Source organism: Carassius carassius, chromosome 3, assembly GCF_963082965.1.
Source record: "Carassius carassius chromosome 3, fCarCar2.1, whole genome shotgun sequence".
Classification (NCBI taxonomy): domain Eukaryota; kingdom Metazoa; phylum Chordata; class Actinopteri; order Cypriniformes; family Cyprinidae; genus Carassius; species Carassius carassius.
The window spans coordinates 23,240,943-23,254,113 of NC_081757.1; the positions used below are offsets into that span (position 1 = coordinate 23,240,943).

At 35.3% G+C, this 13,171-nt stretch overlaps 1 protein-coding gene across 1 annotated transcript in view; it reads left to right on the plus strand.

Moving 5' to 3' along the window:
• LOC132123410 (protein BEAN1-like) overlaps positions 1 to 12,335 on the plus strand; it is a 74,694-nt gene extending 62,359 nt beyond the window's left edge. The window contains exon 6 of the mRNA XM_059534000.1: positions 11,502 to 12,335. Coding sequence (XP_059389983.1) covers positions 11,502 to 11,871 — 370 coding nt within the window. The 3' untranslated portion in view covers positions 11,872 to 12,335. The remainder of the gene's footprint in view (positions 1 to 11,501) is intronic.
• The last annotated feature ends 836 nt before the right edge of the window (positions 12,336 to 13,171 follow it).

The following is a 13,171-nucleotide window of genomic DNA, read 5'->3' on the forward strand; positions in this document are numbered from 1 at the left end:
TGTTAGTTGTTCAAATTGGTATGTTTCACAGGGCAGCAAATAAATAAAGACTTGAGTGTCATCAGCATAACAGTGAAAGATAACACCATGTTTCCTGATGATATCTCCCAAGGGTAACATGTAAAGTGAAAAGTAATGACCCTAATACTGAGCCTTGAGGTACTCCATACTGCACTTGTGATCGATAGGATACCTCTTCATTCACTGCTGTGAATTGATCAGTCAGTAATTAACTAGTTCTTTGGGGTCAAGTTGTGGTTTTTTAATGAGAGGCTTAATAACAGCCAGTTTGAAGGTTTTGGGGACATATCCTAATGACAATAACAAATTAATAATAGTCACAAGAGGATCTATGACTTCTGGAAGCACCTCTTTTAGGCACTTAGATGGAATAGTGTCTAACATACATATTGTTGGTTTAGATTATTTAACAAGTTTATACAATTCTTCCCCTCCTATAGTAAAGAATGAGTGGAATTGTTCCTCAGTGGATCTATAGCACACTATCTGGTGCGATACTGTAGCTGATAGCTGCATGGTTACAATTTTATCCTTTAATAGTATTGAGCTTGAATGTAAAGTAGTTCATAAATTCATTACTGCTGTGCTGTTGGGAAATGCCAACACTTGTTGATGCATTATTTTTCATTATTTTAGCTACTGTTTTGAACATTGGGTTATGTTTTTCTTCTTCTAAAGGAAACGAAAAGTAATCATATCTAGCAGTTTTTAATGCATTTCTGTAGGATAGGGTACTTTCCCGCCATGCAGTACGAAATACCTCTAGTTTTGTTTTCTTCCGGCTGTGCTCCATTTTCCAGCCTAATCTTTTTATGGTGCAAGTGTGCTCATTATACCACAATGTCACTTCCTTAAGCGTAAAGGAGCAACTGTATCTAAAATTCTATAAAAGAGAGAGTCCATAGTTTGTGTTACATCATCATGTTGTTCTGAGCTATTGGATATGCTGAGGAATTAAAATTGATCATGAAGATTAGTTACAAAGCAATCTTTTGTGACATACTTGTAACAAGGAGTAGAATTTACACTTTTCGCTGTATGTAGTTTGTACAAGACTAGATAATAATCTGAGATATCATTGATTTGCTTCAGTATTTCAACACCATTAACATCAATTCCATGTGACAGTATTAAATCTAGAGTATGAGTTTGACAATGAGTAGGTCCTGACACGTGTTGTCTAACCCCAAAAGAGTTCAGAATATCCATGAATGCTGATCCCATTTCATCTGTCTCATTATCAACATGGATATTAAAATCACCAACAATTAAAACTTTATGTGCAGCCAGCAGTAGATAGAAAACCAGATAGAAAATCAGCAATTTTTTAAAATAAAGTCTGTATGGTGCCCTGGTGGCCTGTATACAGTAGCCAGAACAAACATTATAGGGAATGTATCATTAACGCTTGTTTCTCTGGATAATGTTATACAAAGCACCATTACATCAAACGAATTATGCTTGAAGCCCACCATCTGAGAAATATTGAAAATATTGTTATAAATTGTAGCAACACCTCTCCATTTACCTTTTGGACTTGGCTCATGTTTATAATAGTAATCTTGGTGGGAAGACTTATTTAAAATAACGTAATTATCAGGTTTTGGTCAAACAGAGCACATCTAGGTTATGATCAGTGATCATATAATTTACAAAAAGTGCCAGCATGGATAACAATCTTGATCTGATTTTATGTTTAGCATAAGCCAGCACTTTTAAAAGATAGCAGGTGCTCTGGCTTCCAGTAAACATTGGACTACGGTGGCTGGTGTCTCTATTTTCACATTCCATACAATAGAATTGAAAAGAAACAGAGTGAGAGAAAAATTTAAACGGTAATAGACCTGAATAGAAACAAAGATGGAAATGCTAATGAGAAGCTGACCAGCTAATGAATGTTAAAGATATACAGAGTTACAATAACAAACTACTCAGCAGCACGGTAGACAAATATAGATATTGTATATTTTGCATTAAAAGTTAAAACTAGTAATAAAAAGGAAGGGGTGATGCTGTTAGAACTGAGGCGTTAGTATACAGTGATCTGTCATGCCACTTCAAAAAGTGTCAAAAACGGCATTTATTGTCTGAATTTCCTGTAGAAATGGAACGATTTGTCCGGTTCACATGCATTTCAAACCTAGACCCATACCAAACTTTTTCCATACGAATGTGTGTACCGTTACAGCCAAATATGCATATGTTGTGTGTACTGTTTTCAAAAATTATTTTGAAAGAAGTCCTAAATGGCCAAGGCTGCATTTATTTGATCAAAAATACAGTAAAAAAAAAAAAACTAGTATTGTGAAACGTTATTACAATTTAAAATAACTGTTTTGTATTTTAATATATTTTAAATGGTTGTAATTTATTCCTATGATGACAAAGCTGAATTTTCAGCAGCTGTTACTCCAGACTTCAGTCACTTTATTCTTCAGAAGTCATTCTAATATGATGATGATTTGGTGCTAAAGACAAATTTATTATGTTCAATATTGAAAACAGTTCTGCTGCATAATAATTTTTCAGAAACCATGATACAGTCATTCAAAAGTTTATTATGAGTAAGATATAAGAAAAAAAAAGTTAAACATATAACGATGCAGAAATTTGATCAAAAGTGACAATAAAGTAATTTATAATGTTACATATTTCAAATATATTTCAAATAAATCTTGTTAATTGATCTTTCGGTTGATCAAGTATAATGAAAAATTGAATGTTTTAAGCAGACAATTTTTTAAAAGTAGTTTTCAACATTAATAATAAGAACCATTATTAATAATTGGCAACCAATTATAATGGATTATTATTGAGCACCAAATCAGCATATTAAAATGATATCTGAAGGATCTTGGGACACTGACGCTTAAAGAAATGGCATCAAAGGAATAAGTTAAATTTTTAAATTACATTTAAATATAATTTAAAATAATATAATTTTATTAGTAAATATAATTAATTCATTGCATTTATTAGTGTTAATATAACGCATAATATTATTTTTGCATTTAAATTTTAGCATTTTTTTTATACAAATTTATTTTAAAGATCGGGTGTGGAATGACAGATACTGTACACTGTATTCCTGTCTTCTGCAGGTGTTGTTCTTCATACTCTCTGGGGAAGTGGGAGCTGTCTTCATTATCCCAAGGTGCAAAAAACAACTGATGCTCATATTTGTTCTTGGGAACAACAAAAACCCATTAAAGCAAATGCAGGCTGTTTATTATTTATGGATATGAATAGATGAGATGAGAGTCACAGTCATGACTGGGCTGTGACATTTGCATAGCCTAATTAGTGAATAATTGTCAGTTGAGGTGGCATATCAGTAAGTGTGTGTGGAGGGGTCCCTGAGGAGCCTGGCTCCTTAACAGAGGAAGCAGGATGGTGCAAAACAGTTCTCACCTTGTTCTGTAGAGAGAGAACAGCTTTATGTAACACTCACAGGGATGGATATAGAAAGCCCTAACAGATCTCTTTGCTATACATTCTTATCATCCAGAAAAAGCCAAATTAGCTTTCATACCTTTTCCTGTGATTCAGCGCAAGGCAGGCGTCGACATTTTGAATGTTCTTTTATCTTGATAGCACCTCATGCACACACTCACACATGGAGGATTCTCGATGAGAGTCATTATTTATGTATGAGGAGCAGGGGAACACACCGCTGAGGGTAACCAGGGTAACAACAAAGGTCTTATTCATATTGATTACAGGTGACACAGCAGGTGTTGTGAACCTTTAAATGAGCTCAACTGTATCAGGCTGTAGAGTAAAGGTCTATATGGAAATGAAAGCTGAATCCCTGAACCTGGTCTATAAATCAAACCCTTAGACCTGATCCAGCATGACCTGTCAAAATCAAACAGTCCTTTTTCAAGTCAGCATTGAGGTAAAATCCACCTTGTCCTGTTTTTCTTTTTAAATGCTTGTTATTGATCTTATTGTGAACAGTTCACCCGTGCATTGGTTTTTGTCAAATTTAAAAAAGATTTCTCTCTGGTAACATCTTAAGACTTTTTTCAATCATTTAGTTTTCTAAAACACTGCATGTTTTCTTACAGTCGAGAGTGCAAGCTTAGCTACATTCAGATCTGCCTCCATCCAATCAACAGCTGATGCATAGAGCCAAGCTCTGCTAGCTTTATTAAATCACAATTGTAAGATTAAGAAATCTTCCTGGTGCACAGTATGTAGTTTTATGTTGCTGTGATTTAATTAAAAGATGAAGTAGTGCAAAAAACAACCAAAAACAAAGTAGAACTAAAATGTTAAAAATAAATTTTAATAAATATTATATTTCACTTATTAAAAACCCCAATCTGAGCTATGTAACAAACATTAGATAGTTAATAAATAAAACGTGCATAATTCTTCGGGCTTCGGGCTTTTCAGTGCGATTTTCAGTATTACTTTACGATTTATGCTTGTTAGACTGTACAAACATGATGATCATGTCACACTGTGGGATCTCAGTTGTCATTAATGTCAGACTGTACAACAGTCAAGACGCATTAAAAATGGGTCCCTGCAAGAACACTTGTCCAGAGTTTTACATTATCAACCCATACAAATTCTGAGCTGCATTTCACGTGGTGCTGAAACTTTATTATGAAAAGTATATGAATAGTGGCAATAGCGGCGTATTTAAGAAGAATAGTGTAAGCAGCACAATACACCCACATTAAAACAATTCCGTAAGTGGAGGACAGGGGTTTATGGACAGTTTATGGTGGTTAAAAGAATTCTCTACCGTTTTTGTTAATGGCTTGTCTTGAAAAACGGAGACAGTTTGATGTTCATCATGGAAGAAGTAACACTACAAGACTGTGCGCCAAATCTTCTGACTGCCAGAATTTCATTGGATGTAAAATTTGATCGCAACAGCCATTAATCAGCTGTTGGTGAACATCAAACCAGCGATCAAAGACTTCTCATTTTAGCCTAGGATCATATTATAGGATTTTCAGAATTTGTCTCAGACTATCAAATCATGGCCAAAAATGCAGTGTGAGCTGGGCTTTAAACTCCAATTCACAATAAAACATTAGTTTAATATTTTGGCAGCATTTTACAAGATGTTGTTGAAAGTAAAAATTAGAATGCCATGGAAAAGTTTATTCATTTCAGTAATTCAACTCAGATTGTGAAACTTGTGTATTAAATTAATTGCACATAGACTGAAGTAGTTTAAGTCTTTGGTTCTTTTAATTGTGATGATTTTGGCTCACATTTAATCTCAACAAATTAGAATATAGTGACATGCCAATCAGCTAATCAGCTCAAAACACCGGCAAAGGTTTCCTGAGCCTTCAAAATGGTCTCTCAGTTTGGTTCACTAGGCTACACAATCATTGGGAAGACTTCTGATCTGACAGTTGTCCAGAAGACAATCATTGACACCCTTCACAAGGAGGGTAAGCAAAAAACATTCATTGCCAAAGAAGCTGGCTGTTCACAGAGTGCTGTATCTAAGCATGTTTACAGAAAGTTGAGTGGAATGAAAAAGTGTGGAAGAAAAAGGTGCACAACCAACCAAGAGAACGGCAACCTAATGATGATTGTCAAACAAAATCGATTCAAGAATTTGAGTGAACTTCACAAGGAATGGACTGAGGCTGGGGTCAAGGCATACAGACGTGTCAAGGAATTTGGCTACAGTTGTTGTATTCCTCTTGTTATGCGACTCCTGAACCACAGGCAACGTCAGGGGCATCTTACCTGGGCAAAGGAGAAGAAGAACTGGACTGTTGCCCAGTGGTCCAAAGTCCTCTTTTCAGATGAGAGCAAGTTTTGTATTTTATTTGGAAACCAAGGTCTTAGAGTCTGGAGGAAGGGTGGAGAAGTTCATAGCCCTAGTTGCTTGAAGTCCAGTGTTAAGTTTCCACAGTCTGTGATGATTTAGGGTGCAATGTCATCTGCTGGTTTTGGTCCATTGTGTTTTTTTGAAAACCAAAGTCACTGTACCCGTTTATCAAAGAAATTTTGGAGTAAGTCATGCTTCCTTCTGCTGACCAGCTGTTTGAAGATGCTGATTTAATTTTACAGCAGGATTTGGCACCTGCCCACACTGACAAAAACACCAAAAGTTGGTTAAATGACCATGATGTTTGGTGTTCTTGACTGGCCAGCAAACTCACCAGACCTGAACCCCAGAGAGAATCTATGGGGTATTGTCAAGAGAAAAATAAGAAACAAGAGACCCAAAAATGCAGATGAGCTGAAGGCCACTGTCAAAGAAACCTGGGCTTCCATACCACCTCAGCAGTGCCACAAACTGATCACATCCATGCCACGTCGAATTGAGGCAGTAATTAAAGCAAAAGGGGCCCCTACCAAGTATTGAGTACATGTACAGTAAATGAACATACTTTTTTTTAATTGGTCTTATGAAGTATTCTAATTTGTTGAGATAGTGAATTAGAGGGGTTTTGTTAAATGTGAGCCAAAATCATCACAATTAAAAGAAAGAAAGACTTAAACTACTTCAGTGTGAGTGTACTGAATTTATACACAAGTTTCACAAGTTGAGTTGAATTACTGAAACAAATGAACTTTTTCACAACATTCTAATTTATTGCAACTGTAAAAGTCTAGTGCTGACTTGCTCATAAAAACTGTCTCTTGTAGCCATCTAATGGTGGAAAAATGTAACAAAAATCACCATTACAAACACACACACCGTTTCCCAAAACTAAATACTAATATTAAGTACTACTATTATTTATATATAATATTATTTATTGAATAATAATATTTAATAAACAACAACCGCATCCATCATAAAGGTTGCTATGCAGTTCAGTCAAAAGTACAAAGGTGGCACTCTGATATACAGCATTGAAGTTACACAAACGTGATGAGGTTTTGTCATCAGCCAAAACTATTTGCTCTGGAACGAATAATAGATTAATGAGACCAAAGACTACCTGCGAAATTAACCCAAAACGAAAAAATATCTCATGCTTAACCACCATAGAGACATCAGAGCCAGCGGCAAATTCCAGAAGATCTGGCCGAAGTAAGGAGCTCTCTCCGGGGGTTTATGATCGCTGAATGGCCGCTGACACCCTGGAGCTCACATCTCTGAAAATGCGAAGCAAATTTTCAAATAGACTTTATCTTTAACCTCTTAACTGTCACGTTTTTGAAGATAGACTTGAATGTGCATGATACAAACCTAAATTTTTATAATTCATGACTGAAAACATTTTGATTTACATGGTAATGCAATGTCTGATTTTAAAATGGGTTTTAAAGGATGAATTTTGAGATTTTAAGTTTTCAGTTGATATATAACTTTTTCTAAAATGTGATAGAGAAAAAGGCAACGAAGAAGTCTTCTTTTTAAACAAAGGTCAGAACTCCTGTTATAATGTAGCTTTTTGAGGGTGCACTCTTGTCATAAATTGATCTATTACTTTTCCTACATATTTTTTTACCAAAAACATTGGTAAAATATATATTTGGGAGTCTTAGACCTTTCCAACCTTTCCAATTAGATTAGATTTGATTGTAATATAGTAAAGTAAACGTAGGCATAATGCATTTGTATACAGTACAAAGGATGTAGTCATTGTCCATCATTGCCAAGTTTACAAGCACAGAGTGCTGAAGTGTGTAATTCTTAGACATAGTGGCGCCACAGTATATCTGAGTGCAGTATTCTCAGGGATGTGTGCTGGAGCATTGTGGGGTTATGAGCATTCAGCCAAGCTGTCAATACAGGTTGACCTGCTTGTGGTGGCGGTGTGAAGTGTCCAGGCATGGAGTCCTGTTTGCTGTGGTCTCCACCTGTGCTAATATCTGGATTGGTATGTTGAGTTATGTTGGTATGTTGAGTGTTTGTTAACAGGTACATGTTCTTGCACTCACAAAACATTATGAAAATTAATATTCTTAATACTAATTTAAATGTCAGAAGTTGTTTAAAACCTCAAATCATTTTAAGTATAGAAATATAAAAATACTAAAGCTTACAGTTGGGAAATACATACTGCAATTTTTCTCAAAGAGGCAAACAGACACAGGAAGTGCTCATTTTAACAAGTTTTAGGCATTTGTTCAAATAAGTACAAGCTAGAAAGGGAAGGAATAAACAAAGAGAAAGAAGTCAATTAGCGTCAAAAGAAATGAGTTTTCAGCTGTCGCTTCCACCATTCCACCAGCCAGGAATGGTGAAAGAGAATGTTCTGGAAAGAGATTTTGAGCCTCTCTGTGATGGTAACACATGCGCGTCGCTCACTAGCAGATCTCCGACTTCTGGAGGGGATGTAGATTCGTAATATTGAGTGGAAATAGGTGGGTGCTGAGCCTGTGGCTGTTCTATATGCAAGCATCAATGTCTTGAACTTGATGCGAGCTGCAACCGGTAGCCAGTGCAAGAAGATAAAGAGAGGTATAACATAGGCTATAGGCTTTTGGGCTCGTTGATGAACAGTCGTGCTGTTGCATTCTGAATCATTTGTAGAGGTTCGATTGTGCTTGATGGAAGTCCAGCCAGAAGAGCATTGCAGTTGTCCACTCCAGCCTAGAAATGACAAGGGCCTGGACATGAAGCTGTGCAGCATGCTCCGGTAGAAAGGGCCTAATCTTTCTGATGTTGTGCAATGCTAACCTGCAAGAGCGAGCAGTCTTTGCAATGTGGTTTTTGAAGGTCAGCTGGTCATCAAAGGTTACACCAAGATTTCTGACTGAAGTTGATGAGGTAATTATAGAAAAATTTAACTGGATGTTGAATTCCATGACTGACAGTAGCGCAGTCTCAGTTTAACCGGACTGGTTATTGTCCAGTTTGTTTTTCTGTGAAAGAAACAATGATACCTGGTTGAAAACAACTCAAAATCACAAAAACAATTACTCAGCTGTTTTAAATATTGATAATAATAATAATAATTAATAATTAATGTTTATTGAACAGCAATTTAGCATATTGGAATGATTTCTGAAGGATCATGTGACACTGAAGACTGGAGAAATAAGGCTGAAAATTTAAAATAAAAAAATAGTTCACAGTGTTACTGCTTTTGCTTTATTTTGGATCAAATAAATACAGACTTGGTGAGCAGAAGAGAATTCTTAAAAAAAAAAAAAAAAAAAAAAAAAAACCTTTAAATCTTACTGTATATAAAACAATTCCAAAATATAATTTCAATTTTCAAACATTTTGTGACTCTAAATTAACTAGATTAATTGCAATCTGCTACACTGACATGCATTTACTTTTATTTACTTTATATATTATTAAAAAGAAATTACCCTTGACTTTTATTATTATTATTATTATTATTATTTTGCTATTATGCACCAATAATAAATGTAACATTTACACAAATGTATCTTTTTAAATCTATTTTTGGTTGATAACTTCAGCTGCTTGATGTATCAGCAGTCTCTAATCTCAGCCAACTAGAGATGCAGAGGCAAAAATAAAGAATGACCCTCAAGCACCACAGATGTTATTCAGAGTCCACATGAAGAGGCGTTTCTCGTGTTCATGATGTGGTATGATTACCATCATGACAAGAGAAGACAGAGAAGTTTTAGGAGAATGAAACTACATTGATTTCATCTGAACCACTTTTTTGGTGTTTACTCTCTCCTTTAATGGCTCTTAGTCATGCTTAGCCATTTTCCCTGGTATCATCACCTCTTCCAGTTGAGCAGGTGGTGTGTTAATTAGCCCTCATCACCTCACTGAAGCCTGACGGAGGAGCAGAGGGAGTGGATCTCTGAGTATATGGAAGACCTTTTGATGCAGCTGCTGCTGATAGATCAGTTTATTATAATATATATACTACAAACTACAATTCAAAATTATTTTATAGCAGTTCATTAGTCTAATTCACACTACTTCACTGCGAAACCATGATTTAGAAAACAGCTTTTTCAGGATTCTTTAATGAATGAATCAATGAAATCGCATTTATTTGAAACCTAAATCTTTTTTATCATTACAAATGTATTTACTGTATGTTTTGATCCATTTAAATCCATTTGATCCATCCTTGCTAAATAACAGTATTGATTTTTTTTTCATCTTACTTATCTGCACTATGTAGACAAAAAAATAGATGTGTCTATAATAGAGATCTTTGTGCCCACCGTGCCCATCTCTCTTGTGTAAGCCTAAGGTGGCAGCCTAAAACTAATTCTAGTTTCGTTTCCGCTCTCACTGACAGCCTGATATGGTTAACCAGACCCAGATCCAATTACCCTGCTGCTATTGGCTCTTACACTCTGTGCTCTTCACACACTGAGGTCAGAGACATAAGACTGCTTCACTTTACTGGAAGTGCCCATGAACCTGGTTAATGTAGTTCACCTCACACACACACACACACACACACACACACACACATACACACACACAAAACTCACTTTACTGGAAGTGCCCATGATGTAGTTCACCTCACACACACACACACAAAACTCACCTTCACACAAACAAGGAGGCCATTTCAGTCTCTTTGTCTCTCTTTTTGTTTGCTTTTCTCTTGGATGGACACATCAGGCTTTAAATCTGATGTGCCTCACTGGAGCTTTGTTTGCCGTGCAGCAGGATATCGCACAGAGAAACTGAAATTGGCAATTTAGTGTTGTGGGAAGGAACAAAAAGAGAATCAAATGTCAGTAATACTGGGGGTCTGGCATTCAGCTGTGATAACAGCATACCAAAAATATTCTAACTATGTAAATATACTGGATTTAGAAACCTCATTCATAATAGTCATTAAAAATTACAATACTATCATAAATCTGACACTTCTGGTAAAATCTTGGGAACTTGAAGTGTAACATTGTAGAAGTGAAGTCTAAAATGGCTTCAAATTATTATTTGTCTTAGCTACATTTGTTTTTTCTCAACTTAAGCAACTTTAAAAGGGATTTTTTTAATAGAGACCCCTAACCCCCTTGAGACTGGGTGGCTGGGGTCCAAGAAAATCTAAATATTTTACTTAAGCTTTCAAAGGTGTTAAATATTAAATATGTACAACATGATGATTTAATCTTGTATATATATATATATATATATATATATATATATATATATATATGAATAAAATATACTACAGTATATTTTACATTTAATATTTTTCTTATAATATTTTAATAATTTTTGTGTATGTTTTATAATGACAGTATAAAAGTCAATTATTTAATTCTGGAAACACCACGTTCTTTATAATATCTAACTATATTGTTTTCCCATACAGAATATAGATATTTAGTAAGGAGATAATCATATTTAAGGGTTCTTAGCATAAATAAATATTCTGCCCTCTAGTGGCTATAAAATGTAACCTACCATGACATACCATGACGTATGTGCTACCCTAAAGGAAGACCTGCAAATTTTAAACTGTAGTATAGAATATTGATAAATGCATCAATTGCATAATATTGTTGAAATGTTATTTGAAATCAGATGCATATATAATAAATATATATTTCACAACTGTCTTTTCTTTCAGTTATGATGAGTGTGTGGGACAAGGGACACAGATATATGTTCCTGCGGACGATCCGCCCCCCTACTCCCTCACAGACCCGTGCCTGGAGCATCCTGCCACACACCGTCACAGAGAGATGGTGGATCTGCTCGCTGGTGCATCCTGGGTGTCAGCAAGTGGCTCTTCCCATTACCCAAGCAGACCACAGGTCTTCAGGCTCCAGCCAATCACCTCCATCTCTTTGTCAGCCTTACCTTTAGATGAGGCGCCCCCATACGAGGCAGTAGTGAGTGAACAAAACCACCATCTTCCTCTGATGCCCCTGGATCTGCTCAAACACACTACAGCAGACAGCAGTCCACAGGACAGTGTTTCCCACACGATCCTGTAATGCGGGACTCTCCTGTACACTCATATGTCACGGTACCAAACCAGCTACATGAGGGACTCTGTTGTGTGGCTGGGGCCTTCTGAATCGAGAGCTGAAACTGACACCTGCAGGAGCCCACAATTACCTCTCACTTCGGCCGACACAGACACTGCACCTCATGTTTTCTGTGACACAGAGGGAGCTGCCATGAGAGCACAGGGCTATCGACCACTTTTTTGTGTGAAACCTCACCTTGTCTTTTGCTTATAGTGTAATTAGATGTCAATATGTGTCTTCTTTTACTGGTAGACTGATAGATGATTTCAATTTCACAAGCGCCAATTTCAGCATCCATTGAAGTGTGCCCTTCTGGATGTCAGAAAAGAACAGAAAGCCTCTCAGTAAACCTGGGGCCGTAACAGAGAAATCTACTAGTGCTGTCAAATGATTCATCGCATCCAAAATAAACATTTTTGTTTGCATAATATATGTGTGTGTTCTGTGTATATTTATTATGTATATATATATATATATATATATATATATATATATATATATATATATATATATATATATATATATAATACACACACATACAGTATATATTTAGAAAAATATTTACATGTCTATATATTTATATTATTTATATTATAAAAATATTTAATTTTTAAACAAAACATATTTTTCTGAAATATAAACATGAATGTGTGTGTATTTATACAGTATATACATAATAAATATACACAGTACACATGCATATATTATGTAAACAAAAACTTTTATTTTGGATGCGACTAATCGTGATTAATCATTTGACAGCGCTAATATTTACATAGTAATAGACATTTGTCTTTCTTTTTAGTGTTAAAATGTGTGTTCCTGCATGAGTGACTGTGTATTTCCAACAGTATTTCTGTTACAACTTTCCTGTTTTTTTTTTCTGTTTTCTTTCTTTCAAACTTTGGGTTGGTTTTAACTACACTAGTAAACATTTGAAGTGGATCAAAACCTTTTGTCAAAGTTGTCTTAAAACCTAAAACCAAAATGCTTTCTTGTCTTAGAATAGCTTTGATTAAACTTTTCGATCCACTTCAAATGTTGACTACTATATTTACGTTTTGTAAACTGAACGTTTTTTTAAGATGATATTTTGTAAATTTAATAACTAGAATAACTAGCAAAGAGGAGAAATTATTACCTTTAATAGAAATTTGAATGTCATCAGAAAATCAATATGCTTTTAATCCATACTTTTCATTTATTTTCTCCTTCACATCAGTGGTTCTCAACCAGAGGGCCAGGGCCCACACCAACCTTCATG